This window comes from Ovis canadensis, chromosome 10, assembly GCF_042477335.2.
Source record: "Ovis canadensis isolate MfBH-ARS-UI-01 breed Bighorn chromosome 10, ARS-UI_OviCan_v2, whole genome shotgun sequence".
In the NCBI taxonomy this organism is placed as follows: domain Eukaryota; kingdom Metazoa; phylum Chordata; class Mammalia; order Artiodactyla; family Bovidae; genus Ovis; species Ovis canadensis.
In genome coordinates, this window is record NC_091254.1 from 45,692,557 (window position 1) to 45,718,860 (window position 26,304).

The window sequence follows — 26,304 nt, forward strand, 5'->3', positions numbered from 1 at the left end:
TAAACTGCACTGTCCACAAACCTGGCAGTGTTATTCACAAGCTATGACTGTGTCCTGGGTGGGGGAAACCCATGAGACTTCAGTGCTCCTGTACGGCGTGCTCCAACTGACCCCAAATAGCAGAAACGATTGTTGGAACTGCTCCTGATGGTTTTGTTCCACAGACGCTTCACCCAAGCGTGGCAATCAGTCTCACTCTTAGCCTCTGAACCTTTAAGAGGGACTGAGTCATCAGTCTGAGATTCCTGCAGAGGCTGAAGCACCATGGCCAGTGATACAGGCCCTTTCTTGTGGCAGCGTCTTCATTTTGTCTTTTCTCTGACTCTCCTGACTTCCTGTCGATTCTGTGAGCAACGTAATGCCCTTCCAGAAAATTCCTTCTCTGCTTAAGTGAACCAGAGTCAATCTCTGTTGTTTGTACCCAAGAACTCTGACTAATACAGCCTGGAAATTGGCTTTTGGCTCAAATATCTGTTTAGTTTGGTTTCTTGTATTTACCCATTTCTTTCCTCCTGAGAGCCTACTGCGTTCAGTCATCTGTTCGTTCACTCATCCATGGAACATTTACTGGTTGCCTTGTCTATCAGACCAAGTCCTAGGTGCTTGGAATACATAGCCTATAGAGACATGGCCCCTTCCCTTAGAAGACCCACAGCCGAGTCCAGGGCAGAGGAGTTAAAAAAAAAAAAAATCGATGATTATGCTACAGGGTGGTAATTACTATGATCATGAGAAAAAGCACCTGACTTATATGTTAGTGGTGGGGGTGGTGGGGTGGTGGGAGGCATCCTTTGGCCACTGCTCCCTGAATTGTGTCTTCGGGGATAAACTGGATGGCAAGACAGGATGTGGAGGAGGAGGGACATTGCATGAAGAGGAGAGAATTAAGCTGGTCAGCGCATCAAGTTACTGAACCAGAGTTCCATGTGTCTATACATAATATTCTAGGTGGGGAGTGATAAAAGTTGAAGCCATAGAAGCAGGTAGAGGTCATTGCTGTAGGTCTCACTTAGGAATCTGAACTTTATGTAATAGCAATTATTTCTGCTTTATTGACTATGCCAAAGCATTTGACTGTGTGGATCACAATAAACTGTGGAAAATTCTGAAAGAGATGGGAATACCAGACCACCTCACCTGCCTCTTGAGAAACCTATATGCAGTTCAGGAAGCAACAGTTAAAACTGGACATGGAACAACAGACTGGTTCCAAATAGGAAAAGGAGTACGTCAAGGCTGTATACTGTCACCCTGCTTATTTAACTTATATGCAGAGTACATCATGAGAAACGCTGGGCTGGAGGAAGCACAAGCTGGAATCAAGATTGCCGGGAGAAATATCAATCACCTCAGATATGTAGATGACACCACCCTTATGGCAGAAAGTGAAGAGGAACTAAAACGCCTCTTGATGAAAGTGAAAGAGGAAAGTGAAAAAGTTGGCTTAAAGTTCAACATTCAGAAAATGAAGATCATGGCATCTGGTCCCATCACTTCATGGAAAATAGATGGGGAAACGGTGTCAGCCTTTATTATTTGGGGATCCAAAATCACTGCAGATGGTGACTGCAGCCATGAAATTAAAAGACACTTACTCCTTGGAAGGAAAGTTATGACCAACCTAGATAGCATATTCAAAAGCAGAGACATTACTTTGCCAACAAAGGTCCATCTAGTCAAAGCTATGGTTTTTCCTGTGGTCATGTATGGATGTGAGAGTTGGACTGTAAAGAAAGGTGGGCACCGAAGAATTGATGCTTTTGAAGTGTGGTGTTGGAGAAGACTCTTGAGAGTCCCTTGGACTGCAAGGAGATCCAACCAGTCCATTCTGAAGGAGATCAGCCCTGGGATTTCTTTGGAAGGAATGATGCTAAAGCTGAAACTCCAGTACTTTGGCCACCTCATACGAAGAATTGACTCATTGGAAAAGACCCTGATGCTGGGAAGGATTGGGGGCAGGAGGAGAAGGGGATGACAGAGGATGAGATGGCTGGATGGCGTCACCAACTCGATGGACATGAGTTTGAGTGAACTCCGGGAGTTGGTGATGGACAGGGAGGCCTGGCGTGCTGCGATTCATGGGGTCGCAAAGAGTCAGACATGTCTGAGCGACTGAACTGAACTGAATATGTAACTGGTGGCTCAATGGTAAAGAATCCGCCTGCCAATGCAGGAGATGCAGGAGATGAAGGTTCTATCCCTGGGTCAGGAAGATCCCCTGGAGGAGGAAATGGCAATCCACTCCAGTATTCTTGCCTGGAAAATCCTATAGACAGAGGAGCCTGACGGGCTACAGTCCATAGAGTCACCAAGAGTCAGATACGACTGAGCAACTGAGCATACATACGTATAACCACTGAGACAGAGCAACCAGTTTTATATTTGAGATTGACTTTTTTTTAGCAGCAAGTCAAAGAACTGCCCACACTGGTTCTGTCCTTGGCCTTGTCCAATCTACTGTTGAATCCATGAAAGGCAGCCTGCATTTCTGTTATAATGGTTTTTTGCTTGCTTTCTTTCTTTTTTCTGCGCCATACCACAAAGCTTGCAGGATTCTTATTTCTGACTTCTGGCATTTCCTTTTGATGCGTTTTAACAATTCCACCTTGCTACTCACATTACCTATCTGTTCTTACAAGTTGCCTGCTTTGTCCAAAAGAACTCTTAAAATATTAATCATAGCCGTTGTCAATTGTCTGTCCAGTAATGCCCAAATCTCAGCCTCATCTGAGGCTGCTTCTAGTGCTTTTCAGATTGTGCTTTTGCTTGCCTTTTTAAAAGCCTTGTATTTTTTGTTGAAATAGGACAATTCCTGACTCTCCAGATCATGGGATGTTGCTGTGCCCTGTGCCCTGTGCCCTGGGGTTCTGAAGGGCACAAGATAAAGCGCTGATTTCCAGCTCCTTCAGCTCCCTTTGCTCTAGGGACAAGAGTGGCGATTTCCAAGCTCTTTACACGCTGGAGCTGAAACCAGTACCTAAGTCTGTTGACTGAATACAGCACAGTCATCGGATCTGAGTGAGCGTCTGTGGAGGAATACCCTGGAGTCCAGGATGATACCGGGATCTGGCTGGAGTGAGCATGGAACACAGTGGGGGAGGGAATACAGTGGAAAGGAAAGTGAAAGTCGCTCAGTCGTGTTTGCAACCCCATGGACCGTAGCCTGCCAGGCTCCTCTGTCCATGGAATTCTCCAGGCCAGAATACTGGATTAGGTAGCCATTCCCTTCTCCAGGGGATCTTCTCAAACCAGCGATTGAACCCAGGTCGCCAGCGTTGCAGGCGAATTCTCTAACATCTGAGCCACCAGGGAAGCCCAATACAGTGGGGAGCAGATAATTTAGGGAAGGAAAACGAAAGGCTAACAAACAAAAAAAGCTCATGAATAAGGAGTTCTGCTTAGTTTTGTCCAAAATAATTTCAGGTTACCTGTTCTGATTACCTGAAGGTTTTCTTTTCTCTCTCTCTCTTTTTTTTTTTTTTCTATTTTTTGGAAAAACACAAATCTATTCACTTAAGGTCTAGAGGTCAAAAGTCTGAAATGGGTCTCCCTGGGCTAAAACCAAAGTGCTAGCAGGGCTACACTCCCTCTGGAGCCTTTAAGGCAATAATCCAGTTTCCTAAACTTTTCCAGCTTTTAGATACCAACTGTGTTCCTTTGCTTATGGACACTTCCTCTGTATTCAAAGCAAGAGGTGTGTGTGCTCAGTCACTTCAGTCATGTCCGACTCTGCAACCCTGTGGACTGCAGCCCACCAGGTTCCTCTGCCCATGGGATTCTCCAGGCAAGAATACTGGAATGGGTTGTCATGTCCTCTTCTGGGGGTCCTCTGACCCAGGGATCAAACCCACATCTCCCAAGTCTCCGGCATCGGTAGGCAGGTTCTTTTCCACTAGCACCACTTGGAAAGTCCAAAGCAAGAAGTTTAGCATCTTCTTTCTCTGGTTGTGACTCTCTGATGTCCCTCTTTCCATTGTTAGAACCCTTGGCGATCACACTGGGGCCATCCAGAAACATCACATACCTGAAAGGTCCCTGCAGCTGCGCAAGATAATCTGTCCTCAGGTGCCATCGACGAGGACCTGGCCTAACACAGGCGCTATTCTGCCCATCACAGAAGGCACTGGTCAGGAGGTAACGACTGGATTTACCCTTTTATATACTCCAGGGAGAAAGAGAAGCCAAGAAAGGTGATGATATAAGACCTTCCCCTTGGGACTTCCCTGGCGGACCAAGGGCTAAAACTCTGTGCTCCCAATGTAGGGGGCCCAGGTTTGATCCCAGGTAAGGGAATTAGATCCCACATGCCCCGACTTACATGCTGCAACTAAGACCTGGTTGGTGTAGCCAAATAAATAAGTAAACTTATTTTAAAAAGAAAAAAAGGTCTAGTACAGGGAGGGACTCTCCTCAATACTCTGTGAAGGTCTGCATAGGAAAAGACTCTAAAAATGAGGGGAGATATATATATGCATAACTGGGAAATGCTGCCATATGTCTGAAACTAACACAATACTATAAATCAACTGTACTCCAATTAAAAGCAAAACAAAACAAAAACTCTCCCCTCTTAAAAGTTTTCTCTTTTTTCCCTCTTCCCTCTTCCCCTTTCTCTTCTCTCTATCAGGGTTATTCTCTTGCCCTACTTTTTCCCCTCAGCTTGAAGGTTTTCTGCAGATTAGAAATCTATGGTCAGAGTTACACGAGATATAAAATAAGAAATAACCCATCTGGCTGGGCGGGACTGGTGTGAATGCTGACAGCACAAGTTATAGTTCCTTTCATTAAAAAATACCTAAGGGCTCGCTCCCCTTCAGTGTCACAGAGAAGGTGGTGTGACTGCCCTGTTTTTATAGCCTTGGAGAGTGCAGTGGCCTGGAGAAGGGCAGTAAATACTGAGCAATGGTGGGAGCAGCTGCCAAGGAGAAAGATAAGAGGATACATTCACCTTCCCGGGGCACCTGCATACATCAGAGCTTCCCCTTTATAAAGTCTTCTTCTTGGACTTCCCTGGTGGTGCAATGGGTAGGAATCTGCCTGCCAGTGCAGGGGACACAGGTTTGATCCCCAGTCTGGGGATCCCCAGTCTAGATGATCCCATATACAGCAGAGTAACTGAAACCTGTGCACCACAAATACTAAGCCCTCGCAACCTAGAGCCTGTGCTCCGCAAGAGAAGCCACCACAATGAGAAGCCCATGTACAGCAAGGAAGAGTAGCCCTCATTTGCCACTACTAGAGAAAGCCCCAAGGCAATCAAAACTAAAATAAATAAGTAAATTTAAAAAAAAAGTCTCCTTCTTTAACTTCCAAATTGCCTTCTTAACCACTCCCCTGCCCTTAAAAACTCCACTCATTTTTTATCAGGAAAATGAAGGAAGAAAGATGAGCAGTTGTGGGGCCTGGATTCCAACTAGAGTCCTTTTCTTATCTCTCTGAGCAGATGACTAGCAGACCACAACTAATATGTTCCAGGAAGAATATGTCGACACTTAAAAAAAAAAAAGCACAGTGTGAGAGTTTCAAGTTAAGTTTTATTGGGGGCAAAATGAGGACTGCAGCCCAGGAGGCAGCACCTCAGATATCCCTGAGAAAATGCTTCAAAGAGGTAGGGAGGAAGGACAGTATATGTGTAATTTGAGGTTCCATCCCTGGGTGGGAAAGATTCCCCTGGAGAAGGGAATGGCTACCCACTCCAGTATTCTTGCCTGGAGAATCCCACGAACAGAGGAGCTTGTCAGGCTACAGTCCATGGGGTCCCAAAGAGTCAGACACGACTGAAGCGACTGAGCACGCACGCATGCACAGGCAATTAAGCACATATTTTCCCAGAACGTTTCTGCTCGTCATGAGGCACAGCCATCATGGACTTTAGTCCTTTTCTAGATATGAGGAGATATAAGAATTGGGCTCATAAAAGTCTTCTCCTAAAAATAGCTAACTATCTGAAGACCTGTCTTGCCAGTAGCCATTCCCACCCCCAGCACAGAGTGCCTCATTTCTCTCCACCTTGAACTCCTTCAGGGGATGTTGAAGGTCAGAAGCTGCAGCAACAGATGATTCAGTCCTTGTAGAGGTAGACGGCAAGTGCCAATTTGTCTTTGACAAATAACACAGTTACTTTGGTTTCAGTTTTCTTAGGGGTAAAGTCAGGAGCCTAGACTAGAAGGTTTCTATGGTCTATGAGTCAAGCTGTTTTGTGAGTCTGGTTTTAAATAGGTTGATCCGGGTCACCCGGTTTACCCTGGTTCTCCCTCCATTTCAGAACACTTCTTTCTTGGACACCTCTGCGCTGGAAAACACAGCTTTTGATCCCCCCCCCCTCCACCCTGGTCCCCTGAGTATGCATCCCTCCCTCATACAAGTAGTAAATCCAGCTCGTTCATCTTAGGGGTGTTTCTGGCGGTTCGCTGGAGGAAAAGTGCAATCCCCGCTTTGCTCCAGGGTTATGCTCTGTGTCCACCTCAAGGGTTTCAGCAATACGATCCTGTGAAACTGTTCAGTCCACCTGACAGATAAATGGAAACTCACAGAGATGAAATAATTAGCTCAAGGTCGTACCACCAGGAAGAGCCCGCGACCACACTCTCGACCACCTAACTCTGCTCGGAGCACTCTCTCTCCTGCACCCTCCACGGGCACCCCTACCGGGTGCCCCTCTTCAGCGTTTCCCAGGGCACTTGCCCAACCCACTGAACTGCTGGGGACGGGGGTGGTTGCACCCCAGAATGTCACTTCTGCAACAGATCTCCTGTGTGCTCCCGGGAAGAGCGCTATTCGGTCCCAGAAATGCTCTCTACCCGCAGTCCTTGAACTTGCGGGGGGGGGGGGCGGTGGGGCTGTGGGGGCTGCAGAGGGACCCGCGGGGGTGGGCGGGCCTCTGGGCGCGGGAGCTCGAGAGTGGCGTCGGAGCGGACCAATCCCCGCGGGGGTTCTGGCCACGGGGCCCAATCGCAGGAAATCAGAACAGTGCCCGCCCCGGCGGCGGGGGTGACTGGGGGACTAACACCCCAGAGGCGCGTCCCCGGGGCAGGCGGCGCCGCTGAGTCACCGCGCGCAGGCCGGGCTGGGGACTCAGGGACTGCCGGCCGGGGTCGCAGGCGCGGCTGTCCCGCGCGGGCCCCAGGACCCGCCGGACCAAGATCGCACGCAGGACCGCGCCGGAGCCGAGCGACGGCTGCGCGGTGGACCGTCGCGCTTGTCCCCTGGACGCGGAAGGGCGCTGTCTTGGTTTGCTTTAAAATAAGGGCCTGAGGTTTCCTGAGCTGGTTCATTTGGTCGAATTCAACGGACTTTCATTCCCCTTCCCGCCCCAGCGCGGTGGCGCAGACCCAGCCTCCGTGCGCACCTGCTGCCCAGGAGGCGCTGCAGGCAGGCCCCCCTGAAAGGAGAAAGCCCCCCAAGACTCCGGGCCCCGACAATGGTCAGACCCGCGCCCAGCAGCCTGGCAGGAAGACCGTGACCGTGGGGTGAGTTAAACAAAAGAAACAACCCCTATTACGACTGGGAGCTGCTTCTTTAAAGGCCCCCTTCCTGCCCCCTGTTCAGCAGCCAAAGCAATAATAAACAATTACGTAACTGTTGTGTCCCAAGAGCAACCTCACTGTTTCCTCTATGAAAACCAGCTGGCAGTATACAACGTGGGAGTTACAGTGTGATCACTGGTTGCCCCAGTGGGATATAACTTACTAAGACTATTTTAAAGAATCTTTTTAAGGGTTCTTGGACTTTCCTGGTGGCTCAGATAGTAAAAAATCTACCTGCGGATACAGGAGACCCAGGTTCAATCCTTGGGTCAAGAAGATCCCCTGGAGCAGGGAATGGCAACCCAATCCAGTACTCTTGCCTGGGAAATCCCATGAACAGAGAAACCTCGAGGGCTACAGTCCATGGGGTCACAAAGAGTCGGATAGGGATGAGTGACTAACATACTTAAAGGTCCTTAAAGATCCCTTGAGTTCTTAAAGGTCCAAGTTAATCATCCTGAGTCCTTAAAGGTCCAACTCTTAAAAATGAGAAGTATGACAGTCTCAGGTTTACTGAGTACGGAAAAGTTATTTTCAACGGAAGTGCTTACTGCTTTCTGTTCCCTAGTGTGCTTGTTTACTCCACAAAATGCCCCTAACTTCCCCATTGTTGAAAACCTAGTCTATCTGATAAGAGTACAACTGATTCTCTCCTTTTCTCTTTAATAGAACTCCAGCTCTCTACCCAAGCAAGATGAAGATTCCATTTGTAGAACCTGTCATTTGCCTTAGTGTATTCGCTCTGACTCTGAACAGCCCATTGACAACACAATATGTATACAGGAGGATATGGGAAGAAACAGGCAACTACAGCATTGCACTTGAGAGCAATACTTCTGAGTGTGCAAAGAACAAAAGCAGCCCGATTTTTGCATTCCAGGAGGTAAGACATGAAAATAGCCCTAAAGTGTGTTATAAAAGGAATGTGCAGCGGGGTTTTAAAGGAAGGAGGATACCGCTCTCATCATACATTGATCTCTGAAGGGTCACCCTAAAACCCCAAAGTCCCAAAGCAAGAGCCTTTATTCAGTTCTCTTTCTGTTTGAAGCTCCCTGACACCTCTAATCTGCCTCTTCTCCTTAAAACCCCTTTCTTCTCCTGTGATTCTGGCTCTTCTCCTTTCTCTCAGAAGATTTCAGTGCAGTCTCCTCTCCTGTGTGGCTGTCTCTTTCCTCCTTCCCCACAGAAAGCCTGAAAGTTGGGCAGGGCAGGCTGGAATGAGTGCTCGGTGGACACAGGTGGAATGAAACATGGGTCTTACCTTTCCCTTGCCCCCTCGCCCTGCCTCTTTCCACTGCCCACCTGACCCAGTTTTTGGTGACCCCAGAACATAGCCCTTCCCTGAAGACTGTGGGCCCCGGGCCAGTGTCCACCATGGGGTATGGGTGGCATGTGCCATCCACCATTTGGTGTTATCAAATCAGCTTTGATCCCCGCCCCTCAAATGCTGAGGAGCATCTGTATGGGGATGTGGGGGTGGAGAGCACCCATTTGTGCTCTGAGGTCAGTGAAAATGTCCTGCCAGATACCACAGAGCCTGTCCTTCTCCCCATCCACTCTCCACCCCCAGGAGGGACACTGCCAGTCTCCTGCTCCTTAGGCAGTTCTTAACAGAGCCTGCCAATGTCCAAATGCAAAAGAGAGAGCAGCCGGATTGGGAAATTTCCCTGCCCCGCCCCCAGCAACAATGCCTGAAAAACAACCACACTTAGGAGCTTTGAATTCTTCTGCTTGGGAAGAGGGGCCAAAGAGTGTCGCTGCCTCCCCAGTCAAAAAAGGAAAAAACCGTCAGGGGACTCTGGGTCACCTGCACCCTCAGAAAAAAAGAGATTATTTCCGAACAGCCATATAGATATCAAATTTCTGGCCTAGAAGGAGGTCATAAAAACAGAAGGGCCAAGAGTCTCTCTTCTTGGTTTTGTCTCCCTTCAAGAATGTTTCTTTGGACTTCCCTGGTGGTCCAGTGGTTAAGATTCTGTGTTTTTCACCGTGGGGGCCACGGGTTCGATCCCTGGTCGGGGAAGTTCCGCATGCCAAGGCCAACAAACAAACAAAAAAGAATGTTTCCTGTTACATGGATGTCGTTGCCAGGGAGTGAGAAGTTTCCAGAGTCTCATCAGTCTCTGCATTTGATTCTGTGTGTCCCTTCACCGGAGCCCTGGGAGAGGAGAGGGGGATAGAGGAGGAGAGGACTCGAGTGACTGAAATGTCTTCTGCCCTCGCCCTCCAGCTGAGGGGAGATGGCCTCGGTCCAGCTGCCCCGGTGACCCCTGTGACTGTGTGGTCACGAGTACTGGCCCCACTTCCCGCCTGGCCCAGCTGCTGAAAGCCCCTCGCTGCCCAGAGCAGTGGTCTCATATTGAAGATTTTTGCCAAACTTTTTCACTGACTGATTGATTGTGGTTTCATTGAATTAATAGTCAGGAGAGCCCACTGCCCTGGATGCCTTGGTTTACAGTCAGTGCACTGGGGCTTCAGGTGCTTTTTCTCAAATTGGGGAACTGGATACCACCCCACCCACAACTGGGATGGGGTGTGGCAACCTCCTCACCACCTGCGCCTTAGGGCCTAAGAGCACTTCCTTCTGGCCCCTCCCTGGCCCTGTTCAGCTTTTCAGAGAATATTCTCCCTTCTTTAAATCCAAGAACACATGTTGCCCATTTCCTGAGTGGCTGTCTCAGTGCCCAGCTCCCTAGGTGTGTCCTGGCCACATGCAAGTTGAGAGGTTTGTGGACTGCTCTTATACCCCTAAAAATAAGAGACAGACCTCTAAACTTGGAGGGGACAATTTCAGGTTTCCCAGCAGATGATGAAATTGTTCTCGCCCAGGAATTTGTGTATAAACCTTTTAATAACTAACAGAGTCCCTTGTTACCAGCAGATAAGGAATATTTTCTACTCAACTGAAATTAATATATACATTTTAACCTATGAAATTGTGACTTCCTTAAAACTGGCAGTACTTTCCTTAGTTTCTCCTGTCTCAGTACATTGTTATTCTGTTCCATCTTGTATAGGAAATAGCATTTTTTCACTCTGATTTCTATCATCTACCCTTATATGACATATAATTATAATTCTCCAGAGTTTAAAACATATAGACACACAAGGATTTCTTCTGTCTCAGCATTTATGGTTGACAGATGCTTTGAGTTTCCTTTGTTAAAATCTGCATTTCAAAACATGGGTTGCAGATGAGAGCAGTCTGTGTAAAAGACTGGGTTGGAATGACAGTGGATAGAAAGGAGAGAACAGGACATAGGAGGAGGCGTGGAAAAGGGAGGAGAACCCCAAACTGGAACATCTTGTTGAGGAGTTGATTAAAAGATAACTGTTTCACTTGTTTGTTTATTCAATAAATACTTACTTGATGGCTCCTATGTCTGTAGGAGGTACCAAGATGTGCTCAAGAAATTTATTCTAGTATAGACACAAAACAGGCAAGAGTGATTTAGCACTGAGTGTAGGAGGGCCCTGTGCGGAGCACCTTATATTTAAGTCTCCTGGCAGCCTGCGAGATTGGGACTGTTGACATTCCCTCTCGTCAGATGAAGAAGCTCTGGAGTTAAGTAATTTGGTCAGGTTCACACACAGCAAGTTACAGACTCCTGTTTTACTTGATGGTTCGTTCATGTCATCCATCTGTCTATTGAGTACCTGGAAGCACTGTTCTTGGAGCCGGTACTGTGGTGACAGAACAAGGTTCTGCACCTGCCCTGGGAGCTTAGATTGGAGTAAGGAGGTCATGGAATGCACATCTAGAGTAACATATCATGTCCTGTCAAGGGGTGGTGAGTCTCTAGGGAGAAAAACGGCAGGATGAGGGGCTGGAGCGTTGGGTAGGGGTCAGTGGGATTGCTTTAGTTGGAGTGATGGTCAGGGAAGGCCTCTCTGAGGAGGTGGTTCTGAATTAAGGAAGTAAGCTGTGTGCAGATCGATCAAGCGGAGAAAACAGCAAGTAGCCTGGAGGTTTGCAGAATCTGTGCTGGGGGACTGCCCCCCAGCCCCCGCCACCACCCACAAGGAGTTTGCATTTACCCCAGTGGAAGGAAAGTCACTGAGGGACTGTGACATGAGCTGACGTGCTCATGATGAGAGGAGTGACGTGAGCTGATGTGCGTCTACCTTCATTGGTGCACTTTTTAGCAATTACACCACACTTCCGGGAGTCCCTTTTGCCTACATAGTTGATCAATGTTAAGAAAAGTAGGAAAGAATGATTTGAATTGCCATAATTGACTTCCTGTTTGGAATTGTCAGTGGATTATCAGGACTGTCTTCTGTCCTTCTGTTTAATTTAAAACTTTTTTTTATTTTCTGTTTTTTACAATGTTTATACTACAACTCAAATCAGCTATAAAGATCACCCAAAACTGCTGTGTACAGAACTGACTGGATGGAATCCAGGTTCCTCTGATTCCAGAGCTCAAGCTCTTAATCATTACACAGAAAGTATAGCTAGCGGATGATAACTGTTGTGTGAGAAGCTTCGGAAGGAGGGGTAATGACGTGGGTTTGGGAATTTCAGGGAAATCCAAGTAGGGCTGACTGTGGATGGTGCCTGGAACATAGACTGTACTTGGAATGAGTGGGCATGACGCGGAGGAGTGAGGCCAGGCCACATCTCGGGAACTCCAGGCACCAGCCTACGGAGCGTGGACTTTCTCAGGCAGGCTGGGGAGACACTGCAGCTTTGAGAGGTGAGAGACACACTGACAGTGTGCTCTGGGAGATGTGCCCAGCATCCGGGTCTGTGATCTGCAAAGTGATAAGACTGGTGTTACACATGAACTGAGTAAAGAGACCAGTGAGATGCCAGAGTAGTAGAGAGGAAAACCAATGGGAGTTGTTCACATGGCAACTATGGGACCATCAAGAAGATAAAGGCATGAGAAAGACTGGCGGGGGAGGAAGGGTGGGCAGGATAGATTGTGCTGGGGAACACGGACGAAGGGAAAGGTTAGAAGCAAAGATGATTCAAGTTTTGGCAATACAGAATGGCTTGAATTGCATAAATATATAAAAATAGGCTCACTATTTAAAAATTAATTCAGTATCTGATATTTTTGTGGTTCATCAGGTTTTTAGAGTGCCTTCTAAATATGACATGAATAAATTTTTTTAAATGAGTTTGCATGTGTGCTAAAACACTTCAGTTGTGTCCAACTCTTTGCAACCCCATGGACTGTAGCCCGCCAGGCTCCTCTGTCCATGGGATTCTCCACACAAGAATACTGGAGTGGATTGCCATGCCCTCCTCCAGGGGATCTTCCTGACCCTGGGACTGAACCAGTTTCTGATTATACCTTGCCAATGAGACATAATGGCAAGTGGGTTCTTTACCACTAGTGCCATGTGGAAAGCCTTTAAACTGAGTTTAGTCATCACCATTATAAAAATGGCACCCAGCCTTAATATAAAGTTTGGAAAATACAGAGAAGAGGCAAGAAGACAATGCTTTTAAATCACCCCAAGTTCTTTACGTTAAATAACTAGTGCAATGATGGTTGTGTCCGCCAATCTGTGTGCTCATAGTTTTGTCAGGCCTCGGGAAAGCGGAGTTCATCTCACTCCTTAGTTCATGGCACACTACTATCTTTAGTCAATACAGAACTCTTCTTTGGGTTTTATCTTAATTTTTAGTAAATAAAGGAATATTTGTGGAGATGCATGTAAAAAGGAAATCTGAGCTCTACCTAAATAAAAGTCTGTCAAATATGATACTTACATGTAATATTCATTCCCTTAGTGTAGACAGAAAGATGTATCATGGGAAAAGGTATCCTTTTTCCTTTAGAACGTGATCTCTTAGTGCGAACTGTCCGCAGAAGAAAGTGAAAGAAAATGAAATTTGCTCAGTTGTGTCTGACTCTTTGCGACCCGTTTGTGGAATTCTTCAGGCCAAAATATTGGAGTAGGCAACCTTTCCCTTCTCTAGGGGATCTTCCCAACCCAGGGATTGAACCCAGGCCTCCCATATTGCAGGTGGATTTTTTACCAGCTGAGCCACAAGGGAAGCCCAAGAATACTGGAATGGGTAGCCTATCCCTTCTGCAGGGGATATTCCCAACCCAGGAATTGAACTGGGGCCTCCTGCATTACAGGCAGATTCTTTACCAGATGAGCTATCAGGGTCCACAGAAGAAAAAAGAAGTCATTACATGGCCAGTCCTGAGGCCTTGGGCTCTGTGGATCCTTGATGTGAGTCAGAGATACACCAATACATATATTTCATTTTTATGGGTCAGTGTCTCCACTGTGGACCTTGAACATTATGACTGAGCATTGATGATTATATCAGCTCTTGATCTTTGTGTTGTGAACTGGATAATGACTTAAGTTGAGAGCTTCCCTGGTGGTCCAGTGGCTGAGATGTCTTGCCCAATGCTGCTGCTGCTAAGTCGAGTCAGTCACGTCCAACTGTGTGCGACCCCATAGATGGCAGCCCAACCAACAGGCTCCTCTGTTCCTGGGATTCTCCAGGCAAGAACACTGGAGTGGGTTGCCATTTCCTTCTCCAATCATGAAAGTGAAAAGTGAATGTGAAGTCTCTCAGTCGTGTCCGACTCTTCACGACCCCATAGACTGCAGCCTACCGGGCTCCTCTGTCCATAGGATTTTCCTGGCGAGAGTTGTGGGGTGCCGTTGCCTTCTCCGTGCCCAATGCTGGGGGACCTGCAACTAAGAGTTCACGTGGTGCAACAAAGATCAAAGATTCAGCTTGCCACAACTAAGACCCAGGGCAACCAAATAAATAAATATTTTTTAAAAACAAAAACAAAAAACTCATGCACTATAAATTCCCCATCCCTGACTTACCAGCTCTTGCTTTTTCAAAAGTCTATACCAAAATACTTTCAGGCACATTGTAAACACCTCTGTAAACACTTTGTCTTCTTTTTCTTTGCAGGAAGTCCAGAAAAAGGTGTCTCTTTTTAACCTGCAGATGGACATAAGTGGGTTAATTCCTGGTCTCGTGTCTACGTTCATGTTTCTGTCACACAGCGACCATGGAGGAAGGAAATTCCCTCTGATTTTGTCTTCTGTCGGCGCTCTTGCAAACAGTGCTTGGCTCTGTCTGCTTTCCTATTTTGCCCTTCCAGTCCAGCTTCTGATTGCATCTACCTTCATTGGTGCACTTTTTGGCAATTACACCACACTTCTGGGAGCCTCTTTTGCCTACATAGTTGATCAGTGTAAAGAAAAGAAACAAAGAACTATCCGAATTGCCATAATTGACTTCCTGTTTGGAGTTGTTAGTGGATTAACAGGATTGTCTTCTGGCTATTTTATTAGAGGGTTAGGTTTTGTGTGGTCCTTTTTGATTGTTACCGTGGCTCTTTTTGTGAACTTGCTTTATGTTTTATTTTTTCTTGAGGATTCGATGAAAGAGTCTTCATCTCAGAATATTTCTGTATCGTGGACCGAAACCTTTAAAAACCTATTTCACCGAACGTACATGCTTTTTAAAAATGCTTCTGGTGAGCAACGGTCTTTGTGTTGTTTGTTGCTTTTCACGATGATCACTTACTTTTTCGTGACCATTGGTGTTTCCCCCATTTTTGTCCTTTATGAACTGGATTCGCCGCTCTGCTGGGATGAAGTTTTAATAGGTTACGGGTCAGCTTTGGGTAGTTTCACTTTTTTCAGCAGTTTCCTAGGAATATGGCTTTTTTCTTACTGTATGGACGATATTCACATGGCCTTCATAGGAACTTTTACCACCATGGTGGGCATGGCTATGACTGCTTTTGCCAGAACAACACTGATGATGTTTTTAGGTAAGTTACGAGTTACAAGTGTACCCTGGAATTTCGTATTTGATGTTTATATAAAATGAATGCAGTCTGATGGCTGAGAAACTTTAATACAAGATTCTCTATTTAATGTATTCTAGTTTAATTAAAGGTAATTTGTTAAAAGCAAATTTGCCAGAAGCTGAAAAACAACTGACTTAAAATAATTTTGTTTAATAACCACAATTTTCTAAATTTGCACATTTGCCCAGAAACTGTCCTGAGGAAACTTCTTCTTGTGAATCAGTTCTTCCATATAACATTCACCAACTTAAAATATTTCTTAAAGCGCTACTAAGAAGGCTACTTTAGATTTAAAAAAATAAGACTGTTATGTAAAGGATGCTCAAAAGATTTATAAGAAAAATGTTCATTGAATATATTCAAGCCTATGACCATACCACCCTGAACGTGCCCGATCTCATCTGGATGTATTCAAGAAGACTTTGCAAATTGAAATTTCAGCAAATTGATCATTTCATGAATTAACTTTTGATGAATCACATTCTGACAAGCTGACCTGTTTCCTTAACTACCTGCACCCCATCAGTGGTTTTTGTAAGGCTTGAGTGAAAATACTGCGCTTGCAGAGGTTAAAGGATCTGTAAAGTAAGACCTCAAGAGAGGTCCATTTAGTCTTTTTCTACAAAGGCAGTATATTAACCTCTTGCTACCCTGCAGGGAGGCAGGATGACCAAGCAGAATTGTGCTTAATTTCCATCTGCAGAGCCAGGTGATCTTAGGCTAGTTACTGAACTGCTTTGAGCCCTTATTTTTTTATCGCTAAAATGGGCATCGTGGTGCTTGATTCAGAGGATTGTCACGAATATTAGAAGAGATAACTGTAAACCACTTAGCACAATGCCAAGAGTTCAGAAAAGGACAGGTCCCTCTCCCCGTCTCCCTTGGAGTTGCCAAGGCCAAAGTCAGTTAATATATGTGAGAACTTTACAGTGATCTGCAAATGTAATATCTTACTGTTTTATCTTATAATGAAAAATGCTACTGACTCTTAAGGGTCAGAATTTAAGAACAAAGGCAATTTGTGTTCCTGAAATTTTTCAGCCACAAAGATGAACAACCAACAAGATAAGGAACCAGTTTGCCAATGAGCAGATCAATAAAAGAATGCTAGCACTAAAAATGCCGAGTCTGAAAGAGCAAAACCAGAAAACAAAAAACTTACTGTAAATCTGTGATACAAATACATACGTATACCCACTCTTTTTTAGATTCTTTTCCATATAGGCCATTACAGACTGTTGAGTAGAGCTCCCTGTGGTCTACAGTAGGTCCTTATTAGTTATCTCTTTTGTATCTAGCAGTGTGTATGTGTCAGTCCCAATCCCCCAATTCCTCCTCCTTCTCTCCCCTTACCCTCAGGAACCCTAAGTTTGTTTTCTACATCTGCAGAAAGTAAACTCATCTTAAACTGACCTGTCCATTGTCTATCTTCCTTTATTAAGCAGAATTCTTCCATTAATTAATTCAGTCATTAGAAGTAATGAAGCAGGATGCTTAGAGAAAATGAACTATTTAGAGGGAAAGTGTTTCAGGCTTAAAACTGACCCTGAGTTTTCCGATCGAGCCAGTTAATTGTTATCTCTTCCTCTCACAGTCAGGCTGCCATTTCTCTTCACTGTCATGCCGCTCTCTGTTCTACGGTCCATGATATCAAAAGTGGTTCGTTCTACTGAGCAAGGTGAGTGTAATTTGCTTAAGAAACAGAATGACTCTATAATCTGTACCACCCCGTAGCCGTGTACGATCAGTGTCTGTTTCTTCAGAATATTCTCAACCCTTTTTCTGCACAGAACTCCTTTTGAATCAAGTGGTAAGGTATGTGTTAGGAAAAGCTGATATTCAGGCAAGGGAGCCCCTGCCCAGGGCCTGGTGCTGCAGAGGGCTTGCTCTGGACATGCCCCATCTCACTGCAGAAGATTGCATAATTCAAAACATTTAAAAATATATTTCTGGATGCTTTTCCACGCATAAGACGTAGCTATATATTCACTCAGATGTTTGTTGATTGTGTGATGCAGAGTAATTGGAAAATCACTTAGGAATATAAAAACTACATTATGTAAAATCTTAGATGCTTTCTTGAATTATGTAATGGTTTCTTAGATACAACACCAAAAGCAAAACAACAACAAAACAGATCGATTAGAGTTTTTCCAGATTAAAAACTTTTATGCTTCAAAGGACACCATCAGGAAAGTGAAAAGAATATGTAACTTTGTTCTGTATTTTCCAAGTCTCCTGTAAGTGTTTTGCCATACTTCCATACTTAAAAAAATAAAAAGGAAAGAGAGAGGGGAAAAAAAAAAGGAAAGTGAAAGGACAGCCCACTGAATGGGAAAATATATTGATACTTGCAAACCATATGTCTGATAAGGAACTTGTGTCCAAAATATACTAAAACTCAGCAATAAAAAGATGATCCAATTAAGAAATGGGCGAAGGATTTGAACTGACATCTACAGAGAAGACGTACAACTGGCCAAACAAACACATGAAAAATGATCAACATCTTTAGCCATCCGGGAAATGCAAACTGGAACCACACTGAGACCCACTGAGATGGGTGAAATGAAAAAGACAGACCGTAAGAAGTGTTGATGAGGATGTGGAGAAGCTGGAACCCTCATGCACTGCTGGTGAGAAAATCATCTAAAATGACGTGGCCATTTAACAAAACAGTTTGATAGCTCCTGATAAAGTTAAATAGAGTTACCGTATGACTCAGCAATTCCATTCCCAGGTATACCCTGAAGAGGAACGAAAACATATGTCCACACAAAATCTTGCACACAAATGTTCATAGCAGGATTATTTATAATAGCCAAGAAGCACAAGCAATGCAAATGTCCATGAACTGGTGAATGCGTAAGCAGAGGTGTGTCTGTCCCATGGACTGTGACTTCACAATAAAAAGAAATGAAGTCATGATACACATTACAACAGGAATGAACCTTGAAATCATTATGCTAAATGAAAGAAGCTGGTCACAAAAGGCCACACGTTATTATATAAATATGATTCCATTTACACAAAATTTCCAGACTAGGCAAATTCATGGAGACAGGAATTCCACCAGTGCTTCCCCACAGACTGGAGAAAAGGGAGTGACCGATAATGGGCACAAAGAGTCCTTTGGGGAGATGAAAATGTCCTAAAATTAGATGGTGGGTGATGGTTGCCCAGTTTCTGTGAACATAGAAGAACCACTGAACTGTACAATTTAAAGGGGTGAGTTTTATATTATGTGAATTATATCTCAATAAAACTGTTCAGGAAACAAAAAGAAATATCAACCTGCTTTGACTTAGAACTACAATAGACTTGTCAGAATGTATTATTTACTTTGGTTTAGTTTAGCTTGGTTTATTTATCAACTCTTTTGAGAAGTGGTTTCATATTATTAAATACAGTGACATTTCAAAATCTGTAGTTTGCATTTTGACATGTCTTATTACGAGTTGAAATAACTTTGTCAATTCCATTGTGATTCCATTGCTCCAGGATAGTAGAGTCATTTTGTTCTTAACTGCAAATGAAGAAATCCTTCTGGTGGTATTGAAATGTATAAAAGTGAATGTACTTCCGTCCTTCATTACTTCTAAAAATGGATATCTTTGTTAAAACATTCAGTTCAGTTCAGTTCAGTCGCTCAGTCGTGTCCGACTCTTTGCGACCCCATGAATCGCAGCACGCCAGGCCTCCCTGTCCATCATCAACTCCCGGAGTTCACTCAGACTCATGTCCATAGAGTCAGTGATGCCATCCAGCCATCTCATCCTCTGTCATCCCCTTCTCCTCCTGCCCCCAATCCCTCCCAGCATCAGAGTCTTTTCCAATGAGTCAACTCTTCACATGAGGTGGCCAAAGTACTGGAGTTTCAGCTTCAGCATCATTCCCTCCAAAGAAATCCCAGGGCTGATCTCCTTCAGAATGGACTGGTTGGATCTCCTTGTAGTCCAAGGGACTCAAGAGGTCTTCTCCAACACCACAGTTCAAAAGCATCAATTCTTCGGCACTCAGCTTTCTTCACATTAGGCACCTTAAAGCAATCTGAGAAGGGAAGTGCTACAGAGGTTTTCAGGTGCTTCTCCCTATCTCTATTATAATACCTTATGTAAAAAAGAGGAGGAAACTGACTTTTGCTAATTATTTTGAAATCTCTGTGCTCCATACAGCTATGAAATTCATCACTAGAGCACCCTGGACTCCCTCTTAGTTTGTTATCTGTGTACTCCTTGAAATTCTATTAATACATGAAAGTGAAAGTCACTCAGTCATGTCCAAGTTTTTGTGACCCCATGGACTATACAGTCCACAGAACTCTCCAGGCCAGAATACTGGAGTGGGTAGCCTTACCCTTCTCCAGGGGATCTTCCCAACCCAAGAATCGAACCCAGGTCTCCCATGTTGCAGGAGGATTCTCTATCAGCTGAGCCAGTTTAATATATGGGACCCAGTAAAAACAGACAGACTTGAGTTTTGACATCTATTGGAATTTTTTTAAGTTTAGAAAATAAACTCCATTGTGCTTTTATTTAATCAATTTATCTTTGGTAACTATTAAACAAGTTGTACTACTCAGGGAGTTGCAGCAAGAAGCTAGAGCTATTTCTTGAGAGGGCAGCTGTTTGTTTGCACAGCCTGACCGAGTTTCCAACAAGAAAAGACTCAAGCCACTGTGTAATAGGATTAGCACCATGGCACCATCCCTGGCTTTAGCAAGGCATCAGAAATAAAATAAAACAATGCCATAGTTAGATAACTAGGAGACCTTGTTTCCAATTAAACTGACTTCCTGTATTATCATAAATATCATTTATTCTGTATAATCCTGTATTATCATGGAGGCACCAAGTCCATATGCTACATGATGATGGATAACTGTGCCCTTGAACGAAGCTTTTATTCAATCACTTGACAAGTTTGTATTAGATGTCTACCGTGTGCCAGCACGGCTAGACCCTGGACACACAGCAGTGAACAAAGCAAATTGCACTTGACATGGACAGAACTTTCACTGGGTTCAGAAGATGCATCTCTGATAACTTAGCATTCTGCAGAGAGAGGTTTGTTTTATGAACATATGTCCTGTTGTTCAATGAAGACTCTGAAGCAATATATGAGAATATGTTGGAAAGAAATGGCAACCCACTCTAGTACTCTTGCCTGGAAAATCCCATGGAGAGGGGCCCGACGGGCTACAGTCCATAGGGCTGCAAAGAATGGGACACTATTGAGGCAACTTCACACACACACACACACACACACACCAGAATATGTATAATAGAGTGAAGATATAAATAGACAAAAATAAATACACAGTTTAAAAAGGCAAGACCATGGGGAAAACTATAGTTTATATTATTTAAACTATAATCCAGCTGTGAAAGGTGATCCTCAAGCTTGCTTTTTCCTTCCTTATCAATCCAATTAAGCACAATCATTTACATAATTAGCACTGGGCTTCCCTGGTGGCTCAGAGGTCAAAGCGTCTGCCTGGAATGCAGGAGACCCGGGTTCGAACCCTGAGTCGGGAAGATCCCCTGGAGAAGGAAATGGCAACCCACTCCAGTACTCTTGCTTGGAGAGTCCCATGGGGGAGGAACCTGGTGGGCTACAGTCCATGGGGTCACAAAGAGTTGGACACAACTGAGCGACTTCACTCACTCACTCATAAGGAAAATGCATTACAGTTTATCATGGAAAAGGAAACTCGGCAAAGTAGGGAACAAACACAGCAGCTTTAAAAAGAAAGAAGAATCTGCAGAAACTGTAGGGACTTATACCACTGAAGCCAGGGGCTGAGAACAGCCACGGTGTTCTTAGTGATGTGAAATTTGACCAAGAGGAAGAAAAGTGCGTCAAGATGCTCAACTGTCTTTTGGAAGTTTAACTCTTCAGTCAACATGGTCTTGGATTCCAGACAGGACTCAAAACTCATGGAATAAGGACCATTTCTCTGACTGACTGTGAGCTTGAGCTGACCCCGAAGCCATTTTCAGGCTTCTTGAGCAATGCTCCAAGGCCTGCCCTTTCCCATGCCCGGGCTGTAGCAAGCAAGAGGGACAGCAGAGTCCCCTCCGAGGGGAGACAGTTGTAAGCAGGTTAAGACAGAAAAGTATGTTTTAGAGAATCACTTAGTAACAGCCTGTGGCATAACCTTCACTAGAGCACAGGGCAGTGACGTAGTTACTGGACGAGTCAAACAGGAAACTGATGTAACTGATTCTTTTGTTACTCTAGAGGAAGGGATCAAATTCAAACTGCAGAACATATGATAAGATTCCCAAGGGCTTCCCAGGTGGCGCTAATGGTAAAGAACCTGCTTGCCAATGCAGGAAACATAAGATCCCTGGGTTGGGAAGATCCCCTGGAGGAGGGAATGGCAACCCACTCCAGGATTCTTGTGTAGAGAATCCCATGCACAGAGGAGGCTGGAGGGCTACGGTCCATAGGGTCATAAAGAGTCAGACACGACTGAAGCGACTTAGCACACAGGTACATGTGATAAGATTATGTCTCTCTGCCTTGCCTGTCACTCTTGCCGGATCTGACCTGACCTGGATGTTGCCCACAGGGAGCCATCCTGCCCCGCAGCTGTGTCACAGATTAGCCCAGGGACCAAGAGTGGCAGGGGGGAGCCTGGAACCTCAGGGGCAGGTGGTTCTGTGTCTGAGGCTGTGGTCAGGGCAGACACACAGCTGATTCCACACGCCTAAGCAGCCGGTGCTTTTTAGCTTTTCCCTGTGGATCCTGGAAGTACTGATTCCAGCTCCTCTCTCGTCAGGTCCAAGGAGAACTCCTGACCTCAGTTTCTTCACCCACAAAATGGGTGACTGCCTCCTTCACCAGGCAGCGCCCCCATGTTTGCAGTTTTCTGTTATTTTGGCTTGTTGTTTTGTAACTCAGCCTTTTCTCTCTTTCCCTCCACACCCCGCCCCCAAACAGGTACCATGTTTGCTTGTCTTGCTTTCTTAGAAACACTTGGCGGAATCACTGCGGTTTCTACTTTCAACGGAATTTATTCAGCCACTGTTGCTTGGTACAAAGGCTTTGTCTTTCTGCTCTCCGCTGTTTTATTGGTAATTCCAACCATCAGTCTATGGTAGGTCATTATTTATTTTTTATCCTTTTCTCAAAGGCTAGATGGATTGAACGAACTCCCTGACTTTACCAATACAATAACATAGATCTGTTGAAGTTTTGCCTCAGAATGTATTTTTCTCAAGAACTTTTAGACATGATGACATCTGTCAATAATTTTGTAGACTTAAGAAAAAAGAGATAGTGGCATGGCCTTCCAGGTCTAGGAGGAAGAAAGACTGGATTAGACGGAGACTCTGAGAAGCTACCCCTTATCTTTAAATGAACAACTGAGGTAATTAGTGTCTAAGAATATATATCAATATGTATATTCTATATATATATTTTTTCACATATATATTCTAAGAATATATATATTCACATATACATATATATATTCAAATGATTTCCTATAGTATATTATCCCCTGAAGGTCAAAGATTGCTCTGAGAAGATATACTTTAATACAGATTCTTGGGTAAATGATAAGAGCAGATAGAATGCACTGGATATTAAGAATTCTCTTTCCTTTCCTGAGAGTTGGCTTATTAAATTATTTCCTTTTCAAATGTAAATATACAAATAAATGCCAAGTACAGAATTCTATTTATGAACAGTACATAGAATAAAATGACCAGAGGCACAGACTCGTGAGAAATAATATGTTTCTTCCTCTGCCTTTCAATGAACAAAAAGTGTAAGCCATCTAGGTAAGTGGTTGTGAAAACGCACGAGCAAGTATACTTGACACGTTCTGTGGGGCCCAAGCCTTGAGCCAAGAGCCCTTCAACCGGCCTCTGCTGGGTCTGCCCATCTCACGCGGCTGAGAACAGGAAAGGAGGGTGTAAGCTGGGGCACAGGGCCTGGGATCTTTGCCCCCCCTGAGCGCCGTGAGGGAGGGAGGACAGAGCCTGTCTGCACAGGCTCTTAACTCCTTCAAGGTTGGGCAGGCACCTTGTTCCGAGTAGGACCTCAGCACGTCTCTCTCAGCGGAACGCTGATACTTAGATCTGCAGAGGCTGGACGACAGTAGTGTTTACTAGTCCTCTGTAACTGTGATGAAAAGCTATTCTTACCAGATATCTTTTTAGAAGGAGGCTATTCACCTGTTGAATTGGCAATACTAAAACTCCATGCTGAGCCAGTGAGCACTTGATGAGACGAGCAACCTTGTTCTTTGCTGGAAGTAGTATTATCGTGCATTATCATTTTTGGAAAGCAATTCATGAACACGTATCAAAAGTTTCCCCAAAAAAGTTCATGGCATTTGAACCAGTGATTCCATTTAGAATCTTACCCTAAGGAAATGATCAGCAATGTCAAAAATTTATATATAAAAAGTTCATTATGGCAAAATATTTTAATGACCAAAATGGCTGATGATAGGAATTGGTTAAATAAATGATGGTGCATCCATATGGTGAAAAATGACTTTTATAAGAATTGTACTACATGGGAAGCAGAATAATGGCTCATTTAAATTTTATTCTTCATTATATTTAGAAATATTCTGTTGTGGACACATATTGCTTTTATAATTGGAAAAATTAGTGCAGAGAGATAAAAGGCTGTTATCCTTTTAATAATGCTTCTAATGTAAATGCAGATGGTCTTCTGAGTTTTATTTTTTAAATCTGTTCAGTATTTTTAAAATTAAAATTACCTGCTATTTTAATTATGTCTAGATGTCTTCTGTCCAAGTTTCAGTTACAGGCATGAAACATGAACTTCACTAATAGCTTATAATATTTTGTGGGGACTACGCAGAGTAGACAGTGGGAGATGGACATCTTAGGAATTTGGAAGAGGTGGAACTCATGTAGTTTTTTTATTAATATTTTCAGAAATCTATGCATAAAAGTCTGCTAGATTCAAAATAACCACTACCCTCCTTCTTTGCATAATTTATTAAAAAATCATGTAACAAGAGAAAGGATAGAACACAGATTGTTTATGTAGTGCCTTAATCACAGGTTTTTAAATGTCTCATTTGCTTTGGCAGTGTTGTCAAGTACGTCAGCAGAAATACGGGAAGCTATGTCCTTCTTATACAAGAAGAATCCAGCGAAGACACTTCGGACAGATGATTAATCGTGATTAAAAAAAAATCCGAATGCACATATCATACGCTCTGACTTCTGAAGGATCTAAACTAGCTCCGATCAGGACTTCATGAATAATCAATGCTGCCGGTCCTTTCTTCTAAACTCTCAGAGAAAGAGTCCCCCTTCTAGCTTCTTACAGTACCAAGCACTCTGAGCACTTTATGAAGAACAAGTGACATATTTCCAGTAGACAGAAGAAGAAATCTCAGAACGCCTTCCACTTTGGGATTTACAAAATAAACGGAAACTTACCGGCCTGAGAAACTTGATACGATCAAAAGCAATAATCTCCCTGATGTACTCTGGTCTCTCACATCGAGACCAAGAAGAATCCTGTTTGCTTCAGTTTCTTCATCTGCACAATGGATTTCTGACCTCTCTCAAAGATTCTGAAGGCATAACTGTTGAAAATTATGATGAGTCAGTCACTGATCGGAAAACTATAGACATTTCAAGCCTTTATAATTCTCCTCTACTCGGGTAATGCTTTGTTTCATCAAGGTGTTAGTGGTGGTAGTGGTGTTAAGGCGTTAGTGGTAGTCAAAGCTTTCAGTAGCTGCAAAATCCTGAAGAGAGAAGCACTTTAATGAATATGTTTACATTTTTCCTAATATGTTTCATCAATTATAATATTTCCATAACAGTGGGAAAAAAATACAAATAGTTCCTAAAGAAAGGTAAACACCGAGTAGACAGCCAATCATGATGTAAATTAATTAGTGCTTATAGAGCCAATATTCATTCCTTATTTCTGTGAAAAGTAATCCATTTCCTACTGCCTTCTCCGTGGTCCCTGAAAACACCACATCCTTTCCTGCCTCCTGTCTGCACGCAGTGTTCCACTGGGCCTTCCTCCCTCCCCCGCTGCACTGAAACTTTCAAGTCTCAGCAAAGGCAAAGCTTCCGCTTTCTCCATGTGGCTTCCAAACATTTCTACTTCCCCCACCACCACAGTCCCCCTAGTCCCTGCAGGGCTCCCCAAGCTCTCTGTGGGCACTGCCCTCCCAGCGTCTTCCCTTGTCTTGTAAAATTTGTTTACCTAGTTGCAAATGAGTCCCTTGAGGACAGGGGCAGTTTGATTCCTCATTACATCCTCAATAAAAGTTGAATTCAGTGACCACAGAATTTTGTTTTCACTTGTAAAAAATCATTTTAAGCTATATATTTAATGAAGTATGAGATTAACCAATGATATGCCATAGTCATGAAGCCAGCCTTGCAAAGAGATTGAAAAATGCGCTAAACCATATCTCCCATTTTCTAAGATTCCGTCTGTAATAACACAAATGTCCTGAAGTACACCTCGATGATTAACTCCTTTGTAAGCTCTTCAAAGCAGATAGAGTCTTGTTTATAGCACTGCTTTTCCTGTAGGATAATCAATGATTGCTTGACCAGCAGATAACACTCATATTTTAAAATACTAGAAATTCTTATTTCCAAGACTATTCCTTTTAGGTTTAGCTAAGGTCTTCTGGGCTATTCTCAGATTGATTGATTTATTTTTGTTTAACTTCCTGTTCAGTGCTCTTCCCAAACCAAAAAAAACAAAGAAACAGTACTTTACAGTTTACAAAGTGCTTTCTATATCAACTTATTTTATCCTCTTAATAACCCTGCAAAGTAAATTATACCTCAGTGAAATGTTCAGTACTGTTCATGGTAGCTCAGATAGTAAAGAATCAGCCTGCAATGCAGGAGACCCAGGTTCAATCCCTGGGTCGGGAAGATCCCCTAGAAAAGGAAATGGCAACCCACTCCAGCATTCTT

General features: G+C 44.0%; 1 protein-coding gene, 1 long non-coding RNA gene and 1 other non-coding gene across 4 annotated transcripts; all 3 read left to right on the forward strand.

Annotated features, from left to right (window-relative positions):
• Nucleotides 1-2,871: 2,871 nt before the first annotated feature.
• LOC138446588 (uncharacterized) lies at nucleotides 2,872-5,292 on the forward strand. The gene is made up of 2 exons (XR_011259452.1): nucleotides 2,872-3,075; nucleotides 3,981-5,292. It is a non-coding gene; the product is annotated as an uncharacterized lncRNA (long non-coding RNA).
• Nucleotides 5,293-6,733: 1,441 nt separating this feature from the next.
• On the forward strand, nucleotides 6,734-25,656 carry SLC46A3 (solute carrier family 46 member 3). 2 transcript variants are annotated; one of them, XM_069601652.1, is made up of 6 exons: nucleotides 6,734-7,469; nucleotides 8,196-8,409; nucleotides 14,437-15,307; nucleotides 16,941-17,024; nucleotides 22,295-22,451; nucleotides 24,432-25,656. In XM_069601652.1, the coding sequence occupies exons 2-6, from the start codon at nucleotides 8,221-8,223 to the stop codon at nucleotides 24,514-24,516; spliced, it is 1,386 nt and encodes a 461-aa protein (XP_069457753.1). In that variant the 5' UTR covers nucleotides 6,734-7,469; nucleotides 8,196-8,220; the 3' UTR covers nucleotides 24,517-25,656. The 2 variants fall into 2 exon arrangements, with proteins under 2 accessions (XP_069457753.1, XP_069457754.1); XM_069601653.1 differs by lacking the exon at nucleotides 6,734-7,469 and having other exon boundaries at nucleotides 7,550-8,409.
• Nucleotides 20,812-20,884, forward strand: TRNAS-GGA (transfer RNA serine (anticodon GGA)). The gene has a single exon. It is a non-coding gene; the product is annotated as a tRNA-Ser (tRNA).
• Nucleotides 25,657-26,304: the final 648 nt, after the last annotated feature.

What these genes read in the sequence shown, in the direction of transcription:
- SLC46A3 (XM_069601652.1), top strand. Translation starts at nt 8,221, where the DNA reads ATGAAGATTCCATTTGTAGAACCTGTCATTTGCCTTAGTGTATTCGCT. An exon ending in CGATTTTTGCATTCCAGGAG is followed by an intron (nt 8,410 to 14,436) that starts GTAAGACATGAA and finishes TTTTCTTTGCAG; the next exon opens with GAAGTCCAGAAAAAGGTGTC. An exon ending in ATTCCAACCATCAGTCTATG is followed by an intron (nt 22,452 to 24,431) that starts GTAGGTCATTAT and finishes TTGCTTTGGCAG; the next exon opens with TGTTGTCAAGTACGTCAGCA.